At 48.3% G+C, this 18,766-nt stretch overlaps 1 protein-coding gene across 3 annotated transcripts in view; it reads left to right on the top strand.

Moving 5' to 3' along the window:
- The window catches only part of GPR107 (G protein-coupled receptor 107), a 62,915-nt gene that overhangs the window by 14,429 nt on the left and 29,720 nt on the right, over positions 1 to 18,766 (top strand). For all 3 annotated transcript variants that reach the window (XM_047768680.1, XM_047768682.1, XM_047768683.1), the window contains exons 2-10: positions 1,935 to 2,057; positions 2,738 to 2,788; positions 3,289 to 3,368; positions 4,291 to 4,430; positions 6,852 to 6,889; positions 8,164 to 8,220; positions 12,336 to 12,446; positions 13,125 to 13,258; positions 17,581 to 17,656. In XM_047768680.1, coding sequence (XP_047624636.1) covers positions 1,935 to 2,057; positions 2,738 to 2,788; positions 3,289 to 3,368; positions 4,291 to 4,430; positions 6,852 to 6,889; positions 8,164 to 8,220; positions 12,336 to 12,446; positions 13,125 to 13,258; positions 17,581 to 17,656 — 810 coding nt within the window. The remainder of the gene's footprint in view (positions 1 to 1,934; positions 2,058 to 2,737; positions 2,789 to 3,288; positions 3,369 to 4,290; positions 4,431 to 6,851; positions 6,890 to 8,163; positions 8,221 to 12,335; positions 12,447 to 13,124; positions 13,259 to 17,580; positions 17,657 to 18,766) is intronic.

Consider the following 18,766-nt stretch of genomic DNA (forward strand, 5'->3'; position numbering starts at 1 on the left):
CCTGGGGGATCCATCATATATAGTTGAATTAATTTCTCTCCTGCGCATCTAGAATGGTAGTAGCTTTGTAACTTCTTTGGGAGAACTGAGAAAATACCCACTCAGACCATGTTCTGTGGGGATTAACCTCAGAAACCTGAGAAAGGCTGGGAGCTTTGGCTTCTCGGGGTCTTGGGGTCTGGCAGCTTGCCAGTGTCTTCTAGCAGGTGACTTCTAGTCTCTTATCTGGCCTTTTTTTTTTTCCTCCCTGGGAGTTCTGGTTTGCCGCGGGCTGTGCTGTCCCACCCAGAAGTGGAAGTCCAGCAGATGCATGGCTGGGCTCCTAGAAAGACAGGGGCAGTCCCAGGACCAGAAAAAGGCAAGGGAGAGAAGGAGCCGAAACCGCAGTGGGCAGAATAACACAAGCCAGGGCTGCCAAGAGGCATGGAGATTTAGACCCAGAGCCTTGGATTTTGAACAGCTGTAGGCGGGGAGCAGGAGCCAAACCCTCGACCCAGGAAGGGAGAGAACTGGCCTGTACCTGTCGCCTCCGCCCGTCGTGGCAAACTCTCACAGAGCTCCCTTCCTTGAGTGGGAGGGGGGCCAGTAAAATGAGCAGGGTCCCCTTTGATTTTTTTGCTGAAGGTCTGATCCACAGCCTCTTGCCATAGGCGCTTGGTGTTTGCAATTAAACCTACCTCTGAAGTCCAGGAGATTGAGGTTTAGAAATGAAAAATTATCTCTCACACAAAGAAATAGCCTGTGGGGAAAGTCAGCAGAGACGACCAAGAGGAGAATTAGACCCCCTGAGCCCCTCAGTATGTTGTAGAATAGCTATACTTAAACTAAAAGAGGAGTTCCTGTTGTGGCTCAGTAGAAATGAATCTGACTAGTATCTATGAGGATGCGGGTTCGATCCCTGGCCTCACTCAGTGGGTTAAGGATCCAGCATTTCCGTGAGCTGTGGCGTAGGTTGCGGACTCACCTTGGATCTGGCGTTGTTTTGGCTTCAGTGTAGGCCAGCCGCTACAGCTCCAATTCGACCCCTAGCCTGGGAACCTCCATATGCCGCAGGTGCTGCCCTAAAAAGACAAAAAAAAATTAAAAATAATGATAATAAAAATAAAAGAAACAAAGGATGGGATTTTAAAATATAAGCAAGAAGCAAACACTAGCAAAAATGACTCTGCAGGTTTGAGGAAGAGCCAAATCCAGCTGTTGGAAAAGCACCTAGCACAGTGCCTTGCCTTTAGGAGCTATGTAGTAACTGTTCACATTCAGGTCAATAATCCTCTATGTAGAACTCCTGACTTTACACACCGTGAAGTGTCTTTGTGGAACCTCACCTTTAGACGTATTCACGGATACCGCTGTTCTGTTGGCCCTAAAGTTTGTTGGCTGAGTTGAGATTAGAGTCACAGCTTTGAGACGGTTTCAGGTAATGTGCAGGTGTCTCCTCCCATCCTGCAGTGGGAGGAGCTGCTTACACAGAACTCCTTCTAAGAGGGTTTATATAAGTGAAGGTATTCTTGGAGCAGCTCTGGCCCCTTCTCCACCCCCTCCCCCACTCCATGCTTGAGTGCCTACTGGATGCCAGGCCTTTTCCTCAAAGGAAGGATGGGAGGATGCCTAAACCGTTCTTTCTCCTTCTCTGGAATGCACCTTCCAGCAGGCCGTCCAGTCTGCCTCCGGGACCCTTGCAGACACATTGGAACGAATCAGATTTCTTGTGTGCTTCCTCCTGCAAACAGTTGTTGCTGTCTTACACATTTCTGTCGAGTCTTCTTCAGCTTTTGGGGCAAGATGTGTAGCACAGCTGTATGTATGACTGAGTGTGCGGAAGCATTGGCTGGCTGGCAGGAAACTCGGTACCATGGTTTTTCAAGCAAGTGAATAAGTTAAACAATCACGTTCACCTCTCCATGTTACTAATCCCACCACTGCACATCTTTTAGGACGACGTGAGGCATAAGGTCCATCTGAACACTTTTGGATTCTTCAAGAATGGGTACATGATGGTGAATGTCAGCAGCCTTTCAGTGAAAGAGCCTGAAGGAGCCACAGACAAGGACGCAATTGTAAGTGCCTTTCCAGGAGATCAAGGCTTTTACCCTTTTCTCTTGCTTAGGTGAGACGTATCAGAATACAGAGAAAATGAAACTGGTGAGGAGTTCCCTGGTAGCATAGCAGTTAAGGGTCCAGCATTGTTACTGCTGTGACACAGGTTCAATCCCTGGTCCAGGAACTTTTGCATGTTGTGGGTGTGACCATAAAGCAAACTTAACTTGTGAGCAGGCATTGGATAGTTTCACTTTTAACACTTAGATTGTAATTCTTTTTTTTTTTTTTTTTTTTTTTTTAGTCTTTTTAAGGCTGCACCCACAGCATATGGAAGTCCCAGGCTAGGGGTCGAATTGGAGCTGCCGCTGCCAGCCTACACCACAGCCATAGCAATGCCGGAGCCAAGCTGCATCTCGACCTACACTCATGGCCGCACTGGATTCTTAACCCACCGAGCGGACCAGTGATGGAACCCGCATCTTCCTGGATACTAGTTGGGTTCATTACCGTAGAGCCACGACGGGAACTCCTCAGTTGTAGTTCTTGAATAATTTTCGTAACAACTGATCCTTCTTACAAAATAAATGTTAAGATAACCGAGGGGAGGCCAGGCCAGGAGAGTCAGCTTTTGCCCATGGAATAGGAAAGGGCGGACACATCGCATGGTTATTTGCTTCTCCTGTTTTTACCCTCTCAGATTGGATTCAGCCTAGACCGTACAAAGAATGATGGATTTTCTTCTTACCTGGTGAGCATCGAAGGCACGACCTGGTCAGTCTCCACTCGCATGCCCAAGACACTGGGAGGGACACCTGCCTCTGTCACTGCTGTTTTCTTGAGGTGGTGGCAGCTTTCACCCACCGTTGTGCTGTGGGAACGCAGCCTGGCCACTTATTTGCTTTGTGCCTAAAAACATTTTTTGTTGTTGTTGTTGTTGCTATTTCTTGGGCCGCTCCCGCTGCATATGGAGGTTCCCAGGCTAGGGGTTGAATCGGAGCTGTAGCCACCGGCCTACGCCAGAGCCACAGCAACTCGGGATCTGAGCCGCGTCTGCAACCTACACTACAGCTCACGGCAACGCCGGATCGTTAACCCACTGAGCAAGGGCAGGGACTGAACCCGCAACCTCATGGTTCCTAGTCGGATTCGTTAACCACTGCGCCACGACAGGAACTCCCCTAAAAACATTTTGTTCTAGTTCTCGTGTGAGTGGATGAGGTGATGTGTAATTGGGTCTTCCTTTCCCAGGATGAAGATATGGGTTATTGTATTTTAAAGAAACAGTTCGCCTCTGTCACCCTTCTAATCCTAAACATCTCCAGAAGTGAGTAAGTAAAGCTAATAATCTTTCCGGTCAATCCTAGAGCAGAGTTGGGGGGGATTTGGTAGTGGAGCTAACACTGGGTGTCGGCCCCCTGGCAAATACTTTGCTGAGTCCTGGAGATTACAGACGAGATGGGGCGACAGAGGGCCAGTCCTGGAGGAGTTTATAGATGAGGGAGGGAGCCTGGGCAGCAAGACAGATGATGACAGCGAACTAGGAGTCGGGCAGAGACCGGTTGGAAGAGGAGAGAAGTGTAGGCACGACCAGCTTTCTCCAGAACAGACGGCACGGATGAGTAAGAAAGGGAAGAGCATTTCAGGCACCAGGGTGTCATGTGCAAGGGCAGAGCGGTGTGAAATAGCGTGACGCGGTCAGCGGAGCAGGTGCCTCGCATCCCGCCTGGGGAAAGCAGTGCTGGAAGTGCTCCCCTTGATGCAAGTGGCCCAGCAGGTGGAGGTCACGTGTCTGCCCAGGCATGGGAGCTCGCCGGCCCCCCAGGCAGGATGGGGCAGATAAAATTGGGGTTGCAAGCTGCTACGAGTGCTCGCTGCCCCTCGCGTGCTCCCCAAGGCTTTGCTTTAACATCTTCTTGGCTTTTCATCTCCCGTTGCTCTCCCCAGTGCACCACCTTGTGAACACACTGCAGATACTTCGGGGGAGATGGACATGTCAGCACCATATGGGTGCTACGAACTTAAGCTTTAGAGTGAGGCTGCCCGGGGCCTCGTCCCGCTGCTGACCAGCTTTCTGTAGAATGCTTCCGCGTCCGCACCTGCCAAGTGCGGATGGTAGAATCTGCATCTCGGGCATCCTGGGTCTGCCTGAGCTGGTGGACCTTGAGCTGGTGGACCAGTGCCGGACTTAGGACATTTCACGGTCACAAGCATTTCTTTGAACTCTTCTTCTTCTATCTTATTTGAATACAGAGTGAAAGTAAAATCTCCCCCAGAAGCCGGTATCCAGTTACCAAAGATCGTCTTCAACAAGGACGAGAAGGTCCTCGGTCAGAGCCCGGAGCCTGCCGTTAGCCCTGTTTCAGCAGGCAGCCAGACGCAGAAAAAACAAGGTAAGCTGTCAGGTAGAAGCTAGCATTCTTTTTTTTTTTTTTTGGATCCTGCTGTATAGATTCTTTTTGTTCCTAACTAAAATCAAATATGATAGCATTTTTTTAATTTTCGAGGTGAACAAATTAAAAAAAAAAAGTGGGAAAGATGAAAAAAGAATAGTCATCTCTTCTTAGTCCCAGTGTTAGAATTTTAGTAATTTATGTTTCCTTCTAAACTTGTTTCCTAAGTGTAAAACATTTGATTTTTTTTTTTAATTTATTTTTTTGCTGTACCTGCAGCACATGGAAGTTCCTGGGCTGGGTGGGGGTTGGATCCGGGCTATGCCTTACCCCCCAGCTGTGGAAACCACAGTGGGAACTCCTAAAACATTCGATTTTTAAAATGCATAGTTGGAGTTCCCTGGTGGCTTAGTGGTTAAAGGACTGGGGGTTGTCCAGTGCTGTGACTTGGGTCACTTGCTGCCGCACAGGTTTAATCCCTGGCCTGATAACTTCCATATGCCACAGGCACAGCCAAAAAATAAAACAAACCAAAAAAATCATAGTCATGTTTATAATTTTATAAATATCCCTGTTCACTTAACTTTAAGATATTTCATACTTATCAGATACCCATTAAACGGATATTGTCACTTGCCCAGCCTTTCACCTTAAGGAGACATATTTCCATTTTGATGCTATTATAAAACATTTCTGAGAGTTCCCTTGTGGTGCAGGGTTAATGATCCAGCATTGTCACTGCTGTGGTGTGGGTTTGATCCCTGGCCTGAAACTTCCACGTGCTTTGCGCCTGGCCAAACAAACAAGAAACCTTGCCTCAACTATACGCCAATAAAATTTATTAAAAAACAAAAACAAAAAAAAGAAACATTGCTGTATCAGATACCTTTGTTTGTAGAACTTTTTTCACATGGAGAACTTACTTTCTTTAAAGTTTTTTTATTAAGGTGTGGTTGATTGACAGTGTTCTGTCAGTTTCAGTTGTATCGCACAGCGACCCTGTCATCCCTCCAAGTACATCCTCATACTGTCTTCCAGCATGTTCTGTCACAGGTGACTGGGTGTAGTTCTCTGCTGTACAACAGGACCTCGTTGCTTATCCACTCTTTTTATTTTTACTTATTTACTTTTTGCCCCACCTGCGGCATATGGAGGGTCCCAGGCTAGGGGTCAAATTGGAGCTTCAGCTGCCAGCCTATGCCACAGCCACAGCAATGCCAGATCCGAGCTGTGTCTGCGACCTGCACCACAGCTCACGGCCACGCCAGTACCTCAACCCACTGGACTGAGGCCAGGGATCGAACCCGCATCCTCATGGATCCCGGTGAGGTTCGTTAAGCGCTGAACCAAGACAGGAACGCCTCAGTTTTGTTTTGTTTTTTAATCCTAAGGTGAAGGGCAGAAAGGTTGATTTTAAGTTGCTCTTACTGCCCAGTGCGCTTTTTTCCATATGTTGATTAGCCAGTTTATATTGGTCATCTCTTTTCTTAACCGTCAGGTTTATCTCATAATTTTATATGGGTTCTTTAAAGATAACTTGCTATTTATTGTATAATTATTTATATTTTTCCTCAGTTTGTCAAAATTCTAACGCAGATGGGAGGGCACACAGAAGTGTCACATTCGTGTGATGATGTAGTTTCGTGTATATGTCCGCCACCTCCTTGTCCAGGTTCCTTGGGGTCAAATGACCATTCCCTGGGCAGAAAATCTTCTTTGCCTTCTTCTTATTCTGAAACTCTCTCCCTTCCTGCAGGGAGCTTGAGATGCTCTCTTCCTCACAAGGAGTATCTTCAATAGAAATGAGACACAGATGCCCCTCTCTGTTCCATGAAGGAGTCATTAGCAATCCTAACACTCCTTTCTGTGCGGAAAAAAGGGTGCTTTAAGCTAATATTATTTGCTGTTTTTCTATGTATGTAAATACATCTCATATATGTGTATCTTTTTTTTTCAAACAACGATGGTTTCAAATGTAATTGCTTAGAAAATAAGGGAAGTCATTCTACATAGCGTCTCTGGCAGTAACTGTACTAGGTGATTTGGGAGTGATTTCCATCTTTGGTGCTGAGTAGTATCTTTTTTTGGGGGGGTGGGGGGTCCACATCTGCAGCATATGGAAGTTCCTGGGCCAGTGATTGGACCCAAGCCACTTCAGTGACCTGCTGTGCCACAGGGAACTCCCTGAATATTCTCATTTATTAGACTACATTTATAATGGAACAGGTTCCTATTTGTGGCTTCTATAGCCCAAGGGTATTTTGGATTCTGAGGAAATGACAGTTCACATGATAGCATGTGGGCCTCCCCTTTTTGATTGTTTGAATTATTTGATATTAGCCAAGCTAGAGTCTAATAAAGAGATCCTAAATATCCTTAGGAGCTCTCATGATAATCTCTTCTAAATTGTTCTGATTCTAGACAGTGGAAAGTCCAAACGGAGTACAGTGGATTCAAAGGTAAGAACTACCCCCACCCTGTGCTCTCAGCTTTCGTGAGTGTACGTGTGTGTGGTTGTGGACTTACACACACATCCGTCTGCAGGCCTTCTCTTGGGACAGATGACACTGACACTCGGACAGCTTGACCGTCAAGTTGAGCGCTGAGCAGCTCGGATAGTGAGGAGAGAGGAGGCGAGCTGTGTGGCAGCCCCGAGGGAGGTGTCCGCAGCGCTTGAAGTCGGGGATTGTTTGGGGAGGGGAGAAGGAAGGGAAGGAAGCGCATCAGGAGCAGAGAGGACGTGGAAATGAGCCTCTCGCGAGGCGGGCACTGGCCTGTTGGAAGTAGAAGGTCGTAGGTATTTGGGAGCAGACAGAGGGACCCAAATGGTAGAGAGCCAGGAAATTGAAGGTGTGGAGGCACAGAAAATAGGAAGTCGGCGTGTGTTCTTGATCAGGCTCCGGTGTGAAGCATAAAGCTTAAGGGGAGGTCGTCGTCCTGACGGGAACTCACAGGGTAGCCTTGAGCAGGGACCGTGAACTTAGAGGGTCTTGGCCGAAGGCTGTCGTGATAATACAGGCCTAGGGGGATGACGGTCTGAGCTAGAGCAGAGCCTTTGGAAGGTAAAATAAGGGGGCGCCGTTTGGGGGTGGCAGGAGGGTAGGAGATGAGGCGGATTTTCCCCCCAGCGGGGTAGGGAGTAGAAATAGCAGATGGAAAAACGGGCAAGTTTGGTTTGGGATGTCTTGGTTTTTCAGTGAAGGGGCATCCAAGTGGCAGTGTTTGATTTTGTTTTGTTTTAACAGCTTCATTGAGGTATAATTAATATATAGTACACTGCACATGTTTAAAGGGACAGTTCGATCCGTTTTGACTCATGTACTCCTGTGAAACCACCACCAGAACCAAGAGGTGAAGACATCCATCAACCTAAGAGTGTCTCCTGCCCCTTTGTCAGCCCCTGGTCCCTCAGTAACCACTGATCTGTCGGTTGGCATCTGCCATTTAGCCGAAGCCTTAAGAATAGAGAGGTGCTCCAGTGGGGAATCGGGGGTTACTGGAGAGAGAGGAGGTAGCTGAGAAAAGGAAATGGTTAAAGAATTACCATGTTCTCCGTGAAAGGGGACTTCAAATACCTTGAAAAGATGGGGAATTTCCTTTTCGGAAAGCATTTGAAGACCAGAAAATATATTGAGGCTTTTGGAGCTTTTTTTTTTTTTTTTTAATTCTTATTTTTATTAGCCTATTTTTTCTACAAGTACTATCCTAAAATAGGTTGTTATGTCTTTTTTAGGCAACAGGAGAGAAATCCTTTTCCGTTCGTAATAATGATGGGGCAGTTTCATTTCAGGTATGTAGTCTCTTTGGGGAAAGCTTTGTGGAATTCATCTCTGCCATGTAAAAGGGTGTGTTTTGAAAGGAATTTCGACTTTGGGAATAATAATTTAGATACGCTGCCTATCCAGTCACTTGAATACATACGGTAGCTCTTCCATAGCAGACCTCCAGAGTGGCTCTTATTTACCCACCACGTATCACATCGTACGTCTCTGAGAGAGGATAACTTTGCGAATGTGAATGCAAGGGCCAAGACCCAGATTCCAACCCGGCTCTCCCAGCTGCCCCCACAGCTCTGACTCTTTAATCCCTGCTGCCTCCCATTCAGAGAGTCCACAGCCGTCGCACCCTGCACACGCCCAGTCTCACAAGAGCCTGTCAGGAGCACAAAAGGCTATACCTGAAAGGACCCTTGGTGATCATTTGGGTGACGCTGTCCCTTCAGAGGTGGTTCATCGAGACCTAGAGGCCCGAGTGACCTGCTCAGCCGTCGCAGTTGTTTCTGGCAGCAGCATCGTTGTGTTGGGTGTGGAATAGGACTTTGGGCTGGATCTCAGAGCCCACGTACTAGCTGGTGACCTTGGACAACTCACATAACTTCTGAACCTCTCTCCTTAATCATCTGAAAGTGGAAAATGATGGCCACTATCTCATACAGTTCTTAGGTGTATTGTAAGAAAAAAAAAGTGCTTTGTCAAGCACTATACAGATAATCTTGTATCATTAATTTATAAGAATCACTGCCTCTTTTCTAACCAGTTTTCATTCATCGAGGTGTCATTTGCTTAGGGTGAAATGCATGCGTCCTGAGTGCATGTACCTGTGTAACCCGCTTAGGAGTCTGTACTGTTGTCACCTCTGAAAGTCCCCCACCCCTGCATCCGCTGTCCTGACTTCTTTCACCATGGATTCTTTTGCCCAACAGTTTATATGTTCTGTAAGTTTGGTGACCATCGGTAATTTTTTTTTCTTTTTTTTTTAGGGCCACGCCTGCGGCATATAAAAGTTTCCAGGCTAGGAATCAAATCAGAGCTGCGGCTGCCAGCCACACCCACAGCCTCAACAACAGCGACACGGGATCTGAGCCACATCTGCACCTGTGTCGTAGCTCATGGCAGTGCCAGATCTTTATCCCACTGAGTGACGCCAGGGATCAGACCTGCACCTTCATGGGTTCCCGTTGGGTTCTTAACCCACTGAGCCACAACGGGAACTCTGAGTGTCAGTAGTAACAGCGAACCGAGAGCTCGTGGGCTGCTCACCTGCCCTGAAGCCTCAGCAGCCTCCTGTCTGTCTCAGGGTGGAAGCCCCTGCCCCTCCACTGCCCTCCCAGCCCACGTGGTCTGGCTGCTGTCAATGCTGTGACCTCAGCTCCTGTTTCCTCCCCACCCTGCTCCAGCCACACAGGCCACCTTGGGCTCTGCTCCAGCTGCACCCGCTGGAGGAAATGTTTGTCCCTCGCAATCTGCATGATTCATTTCTTCCTCCTCCAAGTCTTTGCTCAAGTGCTACCTTGTCTACAAAGCTTCCCCCCAGTCACCCTATTTTATTTTATTTTGTTTTTTGTCTTGTAGGGCCACACCTTGTAGGGCACATGGAGGTTCCCAGGTTAGGGGTCCAATTGGAACTGTAGCCACCACCCTATGCCAGAACCACAGCAGCTTGGAATCCGAGCCTGTCTGTGCCCTACACCACAGCTCACGGATCCTTAACCCACTGAGCAAGGCCAGGGATCGAACCCGAATCCTCATGGAGGCTAGTCAGGTTTGCTAACCGCTGAGCCATGACGGGAGCTCCAGAAAGTTGTTTTTAAGTCACAGAAGGAAAGCGTTTGTAGGATATACGTTTGTCAGTTAACTGATGCTTTGTGTCAGGGTGAGAGTCAAGGGGAGAGCAGCACTCGTGGTGATTCGGAGTATTGGTTGAAACAGCCAGTTCACTGGGGTCTCGGGATGCATAAAACAGGCAGCACCTAAGACGGACAGCGTGTTTGTTCTCTGGCTTCTCTCTCCTTGTGGAGGAATCAGTAGGTGGCTCTCGCTGCTCTGCCAGCCGGGGTCCTCCCCGATTTGGACAGTACAGGTTTGGATGGAGTTTCTGCGCCATCCTCAGCATAGACGTGATGGTTTATCCACCTGAAGCAGGAAGGGGACTGTTGAGCCTTCTCCCAGCTCTGCAGTTTTCGTTTTTGCTTTATTTTGTTCTGTTTATTTTTCCTTTAAGGGTCAGGTGCCTCCTCTGATCCACCGTGATGGTTCTATTATTTGGTTTTTTTTAACATTTTTTTTAGAAACTTCATCTGAGTCTTACATTTGGAGTTAAAAGTTGCTAACACATTGAGAAAACTTTTCTTTTTCTGGCTGCCTTGGGTGGACAGAAATACATGCTCTCGCTTTACGATGGTGAGTTTGGGACGTGCTTTAACAGATTAGTTTCAGCTTGAATATTCTTGGTCTTTTATTTCCGTCTTCGTGTCAGATGTCTCCCTTTTTCCACCATCCTTTTTAATTTGGAGGCATAGTACATAGAGAAGCGTACATACTACTTAGGTTGAGTACAGAGAGTTATAATCACCCTTGTAACCATCACCTGGGACAGGAGACAGGCCATCGCTAACACCCCAGAAACTCCACGTGTCCTCCTGTTTCTTCTCAGCTCTGGAGGAACCTATCATGAGAAACGTTATCCTAACCATTTCCTCATTTTCTTTACAGTTTACCACCTATGTCTGTAGCCCTAAACCATACATTTTAGGCTTACAGTAAAATGTTCTCTAGAACTGATCAAGGAGTCACATTGTGTGGACTTATTATATAAATAAAACATTCCTTTTTTTTTTTCCTTTTTTTGGGTCGCAGCCTTGGCATACAGAAGTTCCCAAGCTAGGGATCCAGTCAGAGCTGCAGCTGCTGGCTGTGCCACAGCCACACAGAATCTGAGCCAAGTCTGCGACCTACACCACAGCTCACGGCAACGCCGGATCCTTAACCCACTGAGCGAGGCCAGGGATCGAACCCACATCCTCATGGATACTAGTCAATTTGTTTCTACTGCGCCACGAAGGGAACTCCCAAACATTTCTTGATTTATGTTACATTTCATCTGAATGCATGAAATATGCTGAAAACCAAAGAAAAATGTCTCAGTGTAGAAGATGTAGCCTCTGTTACTATGGTCTGAAATCAAACAGGTCATTTTGATGAGAGAATACGGTTCTCTACCTTTATCAGATGAATCTACCTTTCTTTTCCTTCCTTCCTTCCCTCCTTCCCTTCCACCTTCCTTCCTTCCTTCCCTCCTTTCTTTTTCTTTTTTTGTCTTTTTAGGGCTGTACCCGAAGCATATGGAAGTTCCCAGGCTAGGGGTCGCATCCAAGCTGCAGCTGCCAGCCTGCACCACAGCCACAGCAGTGCCAGATCCAGGCTGTGTCTGTGACCTACAGCAACACCAGGTCCTTAACCCACTGAATGGGGCCAGGGAACGAACCCACATCCTCATAGATACTGTTTAGGTTTGTTACCACTGAGCCACAGCAGGAACTCTCTTCTTCTCTCTTCAGAAGGTTTTTTGTTTGTTTCTTTTCTCTTTTGGCTGCACCCACGGCATGTGGAAGTTCCTGGGCCAGAGATCAAACCAGTGCCACAGCGGAGACCCGAGGCGCTGCAGTGACAATGCCTGATCCTTAACCAGCTGAGCCATAAGAGAGCTCCCAGAAGTTTTTGTTTTTACATAGAGAGCAAAACAACCATATATGTTGTCTTGAAGACTAGATAGCTACTTCTTAGGCTAGCTCTGCAAACTCCTGCAAAACCCCTTCTCTGCTGGACAGCGATGTGATAAAGCGAATGTCGGCAGCTGCTCATGGTGGAATCTGCGTCGTGAGTTCATAGGTACTCACCGTACGGTCGCGTCAGCTTTCCTGTTGGCGTGGAACTGTCTGTACCAGGACATTAGGAGGGGATCCTGGCCTTAGAAAACGTCTGTTTAGACTCTGCTCTGGGAGAGTTCGAGTAATTTAAATAAGTGGTCTCTTTTCTTCTGCTCTTCGTGTTCATGATTTATTTCTAGGATTTAAACATTTTAGCTGAGGATTTGGCACCTTAAATTTTTTTTCTTCTTCCCTTTCAGTTTTTCTTTAACATCAGCACTGATGACCAAGAAGGCCTGTACAGTCTTTATTTTCATAAATGCCCTGGAAGCAAAACACGGTCTAATGACAAGTTTTCATTCAGCCTTGATGTGAGTACCACATGGAAGCTGTCCCACGTGCGTTTTGTCAGCCGTGTAAGATGTGAGGCATTTCTTTCTTTGTAAGAGTGGTTTGGTTTTGGTTTCGTTTCTTGCTTTTTAGGGCTGAACCCACAGTGTATGGAGGTTCCCAGGCTAGGGGTCCAATGGGAGCTGGAGCTGCCGGCCTACAGCACAGCCACAGTACCACCAGATCTGAGCCATGTCTGCAACCCACACGGCAACACCGGATCCTTAACCCACTGAGCAAGGCCAGGGATCGAACCCGAGTCCTCATGGACACTCGTCGGGTTCTTTACTGCTGAGCCACAGTGGGAACTCCCTGTAAGAGTAGTTTTAACAACGCCGAAGCAGAGTGAGAGAAAAATATGGCCAGAGTAACATTTCTCTTGGTGGGCAGCATGGTTCCGGGGAAGATTCCTAAATGAGAAAATAGAAAGGCATGCGGGATGTTTTTACATTTCAGCCTGTGCAGTTAGAATGTGGTGGTTGTGCCTATAAGTCACCTCTAACTGAGTTTCAAAAAGAACGTGCTCGTCATCTCCTGGTACTCGTTTTCTTAGGCTTCCGCGAAACAGCCAGGATTACAAATGGCTGAGTGTGTGGTCATGGATCGCGTGTGGGTGATCTGTTCCTGAAAAGTAAAACTGAATTTCGTGTTGGTTTCAGATCGAGATCACAGAGAAGAATCCTGACAGCTACCTCTCAGCGGGAGAGATTCCTCTCCCTAAATTATACATTTCCATGGCCTTTTTCTTTTTTCTCTCTGGGACTGTCTGGATCCACATCCTTCGCAAACGACGGTAAATTGTCATCTCCTTGAGCGCCTCATCCAGGAGGGCTTCGGGGTTTGTGTACTTTGACCTTCTGCTGTCTTTTGAGCCCGGAGGGTCCGGCACTGGCAACCTCCTTCTCTTCAAAGGGCCTCTCCTCCCAGACAAAGGGAGGCTGTCCAGGAGCTTTGCCTGTGGGAGGCTTTTGTATGCCTCGGTGTTTGTTCACTTCCCATCGCTTTGTTTAAAGAGCAAGTCCAAGTATTTCAGTAATACACAAGCAAAATGAAGTACATAGGCACAGTGTTTCCACGGCGAAGACACCACCATCCAGGACTCAGAGCGAAGCCAGGGGTCCTGTTCAGGGGCATTCAGTCTTAGCAGATGAGTGACAGTGGCCCAGTGCCTGGGTGAGAGTGTGGGGTTGCTGCCGAGTCCTGAAAGCCCCAGCCCAGACTGAGCCCCGGAGGCTCGTCACCTGAGAAAACCTTGTCAAAGCCACCTGCCTGGCCTGGCCTTTCTTCTGAAACCCCTGAGGCCTTAACTTCCTGTTCTTGGTACCTGAGGAGAGCAGCTGCATATGTGTGGCGCTAGTATTTAATTCTCTATCCCTTCCTCCAAAATTGAAAACAAAATACTCATTTGCAGTTAAAGAATATCTGAAGTCTTTGTTACATTATCTGAATACTAATTTGCAGTTAAAATACTCATTTGCAGTTAAAGAATATCTGAAGTCTTTGTTACATTACATAAACGGTGTAAATGACAGTATGTGAATATGGTTTTAATAACTTAAATTCACACAGTAATTAAGCCCCCCCAAATACCAGATACCTCTTTCTCTGGAGCGGTGAGCAGGAATTGAGGCCTCTTTCATCTTTGGTGGCCAGAGTTTCTCCCAGTGGACATGCTCAGCTTGGGCCCTGGGCTCTGCTGGATGCAGCTGCCAGTTCCTCTTTGTTGGAAGGAGCGTCTTGTTTACTTGTGAAGGACCCCGCATAGTCATGTTTGGACTAGAGATTAGGCAGTCATTAGTAAGGAGAAGAGAATCCTACAAATTCAGGCCATAAAAGGTGATGGCGGAGGTCTTGGTTTGTTTTAAAGAAAGCTTTGCTTTTGCCTTTATCAGAAAAGTAAGAACTAGGAGTCAGAAGCCTGATTTCAAGTGTAAACCCTGACTCTTGCTGCCTGTGTGCTTCGCTTTACCCTAAATCTTTTTTTCCGTGGCCACAAAACGAGGAGGATGATAATTGCCCTGCCTTCCTGTCCACGGCTTAGATCCTTAGGTCTGCGGTCTGACTCCCCCTGAAATAATGTGTCTTAAGAGGGCTTTGCAGATCAGGGTCTCTTGCAAAGATGGGGTGCTCACCAAAGAGTTCAGCCAGACGTTCGGGGACTTTCATTTCCCTTTCGTGATACAGCAGTCATCGTCACTGGTTCAGTTACAGAAAATCGTGGCAACAGTTGAAAAACCTGTGGTCAAATGACCCACTTTGTACAACATACTTTCAACTTCTTGCTGAAGTGTCACGTACCTGCAGAAAGGCCTAATTGCAGCCCTCGGCCCCATCCCCATGTTCTTCCAGAAGCCTCACGCCAGCCGTGTGAGGTTGGTCACCCAGTCACATCGCGGCCGTGACTGCAGGGCTGCAGCGCATTTCAGAGACTCGTAGCCCTTGGAGCTGGAGGCGCCTCGAGATCTTGGCCTCCCACTTTTTCTGAGTTCTGTCGTGGGCCCCAGAGCCCAGGGAGAGGAGTCTCGGGGCAACAGGAAGGAAACGTGGGCGGCTGATGGCTCTTGGTGCCCGCTCTGTGCCCAGCCAGGCCCTGGGTGTTGTGGCTCCTTGAGGTCAGGGTCCGCCCATTTTCAGCAGAACTTACTGAGGCTGAGTACGGTTACGGTCGTCTGGAGAAGCAGCATCTGAGCCAGGCCGGCGTGGCTCCAGAGCCCGAGTCCTCTCCTTCTGCGTCCCCGCCTGCCCCAGCCGTCCGTGCTGTGACTCGACCGCAGGTGGCGGTGGCCTCGGGCGTGCGGGCGAGCACAGCCCTTGACGCTTTTGCGCTCTGGCTGAGTCTCGCTCCTACTCAGGAGAGCCTGCTGCTCTGGCCTTGACTGCCCTGTGACCTTCAGGTAGGTAGGCCCTGGGGCAGGAAGGTACCAGGGCGGAACGCAGCCCGGAACCGGGGTGTGCGGCAGCTCCCCACACGCCCTCCTCCTTCTGGGCGAGGCCCTCCCCTCTTCCGTTTCCTGTCCCCCTCCTTCCCTTCCCGTCCACTGCCACCCCTGCCCTCGAGTGTGTTTAGTACGTGCTCTTGGGCATCTGCCTGTTCTCACGGACAAGGCGTGTTTGGGGGGGGGGCGCATGTATTTTTAACTTAGGTAAACCGTGCTGTCCGTGGGTGGTGTCTTTGGTACGTCTGTCACTCAGGGGCATCCTCTTGAAGATCTACTCCCGTGGCCGTGCGTACATCCGGTTCATTAACGTTCAGCTGTGGCGCGTCCCCGACGGCGGGGGTCCCCACGTTGCCCTTGCCCACCCCTTGATGGTGGACCCCCAGCTTGTCTTCATCTCCCCACTCCCCCTCCTCCCTGTGCCTGGATGGCTCTGTGCAGCCTCAGAGGCACATTCTCAGAAGGTGGTGCCCGGGATGCCCGACAGGACGTGAGCTGTGCCAGCTTGTACTTCTGCCATGTCCCCACCGACACCCACCTCTTGTTTGCCAGTCTGATGGGTTTAAACTGGTCCCTCCTTTTCCTTTGCATTTCTCTGATTCGTGATGTGAGTTCTCTTTGCAGGGACTTGTTCACCTTCTGGGTTTCCCCTCTGTGACGGCTTGAATTTGCATATCTTTCTGTTGGATTTTCTGTCCTTTTTTTTTGTTGTTCATTTGCATGAGTTCCTTGTGTATTTGGGTATCAGTCCCTTGTATGTCTTAGACATTGCAAATTTCTTCTCCCAGTTGAATTGTTGACAAAAAATCTTTTGTATTAATGGAGTCAAAGCTATCTAAGTTTAGTCTTTTGGGCAGTGCCTCTTGGATCCCAAGAGGTCCATTCCTACTCCAGGGTCACAAAATGTGTATTTTATGTATAGCACGAGACCCCACCTGGGGGGTAAATGTGAAGCAGAGATCCAGCTTTCTTCATTTCTTACATGGTTTTTTTTTTGCTATTGAACACTAACTTTACTATTATTATTTTTTGGTTGCCCCCATGTTAATAAAACTATAAAATAACAAATAAACAAACCCCACATAGCTATCAGTTAAGATAAAAGTTATACTGTATTCTTTTCCTTTTTCTTTGTGGCCACACCCGAGGCATGTGGTTCCCAGGCCAGGGATTGAACCGGTGCCACAGCAGGGATCCTTAACCCGTTGCACCATAGGAGAGCTCCTAAGCTAACTTTTTTCTTCATTTCTTAGGTAGGTTTGAGCTGATTTTTTCCCAGTCTGATGGGTTTATTAACTGATGCCAGTTATTAAGCAGCCTGCTCTTTTCCCCCCAACATGGTGTCACCTTATGTTATCAAGCTCCCGTACACACACGAGTCTGTTTCTGAGCTTTCTGGTCTATTCTCTTGGTTTACTTGTCTGATGCTTCACCCGTTCCCCATTGTTGCTGTGGCGGCTTTGCCGGCCGTCTCACTATCTGAGAGTGGGAGTTCCCCCTGGAGCTCTTACTCACATCCTTGTTTGTTTAATAGAGTTTGAAGTTTTCCTCCATCTGGGTCTTGTGTGTCTCACTAGGTTAACCCAGGGCGAGACGGGAGAGGGTAGAGTAATCAAATGCCTGGCAGCCTGAAGGTGACCTGGTGCCTGTGGGGAACGAGGGAGGAGTGGCCTGGTGTGTTGGACAGGTCCCAGCTGTGAGAGGAGACCAGGGGGCAGGACCCAGCACTTTCTCTGTGACCATCCCTCTCTGGCCTGGCTCCAGACCCACTCTCCTCGGGGCTGCAGGCTCCCCTGCAGCTGTACCTCGTCACCTCCGCCTTCTCGAGGATTTCATGCCGTTCTCATAGGTCCACCTGCCGCCTTCTCACCACCGCGGGCTTTCCAAGGTGGTTTCTGGAGAGGAAGTGGGTGGCCTGGGCAGGCCTGGGAACCCCTCCCTCCCTCCCTCAGTTCATAACTCGGTTGCGTTCACGGCATTGAATCATACCTTAGAAATGACTTCGGGCTCCGTTCCAGGCCTTTGCTGCTGGCAGCAACCACTTTTTAAAAAAGCTTCATGGTTGTGGTTTGCTTAGATTATAGTCACTGCCTTCTTATAAATATAAGATTTCTAGAGCTTTGGCTGTCCTTTGGGAGTATGGCCTGTTCCTTTAATTCTTTTCCCTCTGTTTTTTTAGGAACGATGTGTTTAAAATTCACTGGTTGATGGCGGCCCTTCCTTTCACCAAGTCCCTTTCCTTGGTGTTCCATGCGGTATGTATCCTTCTTTCGGGGGTCCTTTAGGAAGTGAGGGACAGAGGCTTTACCAGCAGGAAAAATAAATCAGTAGGCAGGGCACAGCAGTGGGTGTCCTGAAGCCGCCTTTGGTCTGGGAGGGCCCGGTCACGGGTATAAATCATCAGGTCTCCTCAACACTAGACTCAGGACCTCTTCACACATGCCCTGCACACTCAGAGGTTTCTCCAAACACCTGCTGGTTTTTATGTTTTTGGTTTTGCTCCTCCCCACTCCCGCACACCGCCCCTCCCGTCATTTCTTGAGCTAGGAGTGCCACCTGCTGAACTGATCTCATGACTTATTTTTCCAAGTAATCCCTGTTCCCAGTTGATTTGAAGTTCAGTGTCAGCATATTTATTTGAGAGAAAACTGATGCTCTGAAGACAGTGGCATAAGAATTGAGCTTAAGCAGTGGTTAACGAATCTGACTAGGAACCATGAGGTTGCAGGTTCGATCCCTGGCCTCGCTCAGTGGGTTGAGGATCCGGCGTTGCCGTGAGCTGTGGTGTAGGTCGCAGACATGGCTCGGATCTGGTGTTGCTATGGCTCTGGTGTAGGTTGGCAGTTGTAGCTCCAATTGGATCCCTAGCCTGGGAACTTCCATATGCTGCGGGTGCGGCCCTAGAAAAGACAAAAAGACAAAAAAAAAGAATTGAGCTTAAGTTTTGTATGTTTAGTACTAATGCAAATGGGAATGAGTTGTGCCCATTTATGGGCCTCTGGTGACAGCCTCCAGACATGTGCTCAGGGTCCTACTCCACTTAGAAATGTTGACCTGAGAGTTCCCGTTGTGTCTCATGGGGTTAACCCAACACAGTGTCTGTGAGGATGTAGGTTTGATCCCTGGCCTCACTCAGTGGGTTGAGGATCCTCTGTTGCTGTGAGCTACAACTAAGATGCAGCTCGAATCCGGTGTTGCCGTAGCCCTCAGCTGCAGCTCCAGTTCGACCCTGGCTCAGGAACCTCTACATGCCTCAGGTGCAACCCTGAAAAGAAAAAAAAAGAAAGAAATGTCATAGAGAAGGTAATGATATATCCAGTTATAGTTTTAAGAAATGACAGGAATTTGGATAAATCCTGTTTGGA

The sequence above is a fragment of the Phacochoerus africanus genome, chromosome 2, assembly GCF_016906955.1.
Source record: "Phacochoerus africanus isolate WHEZ1 chromosome 2, ROS_Pafr_v1, whole genome shotgun sequence".
NCBI classification, from domain to species: domain Eukaryota; kingdom Metazoa; phylum Chordata; class Mammalia; order Artiodactyla; family Suidae; genus Phacochoerus; species Phacochoerus africanus.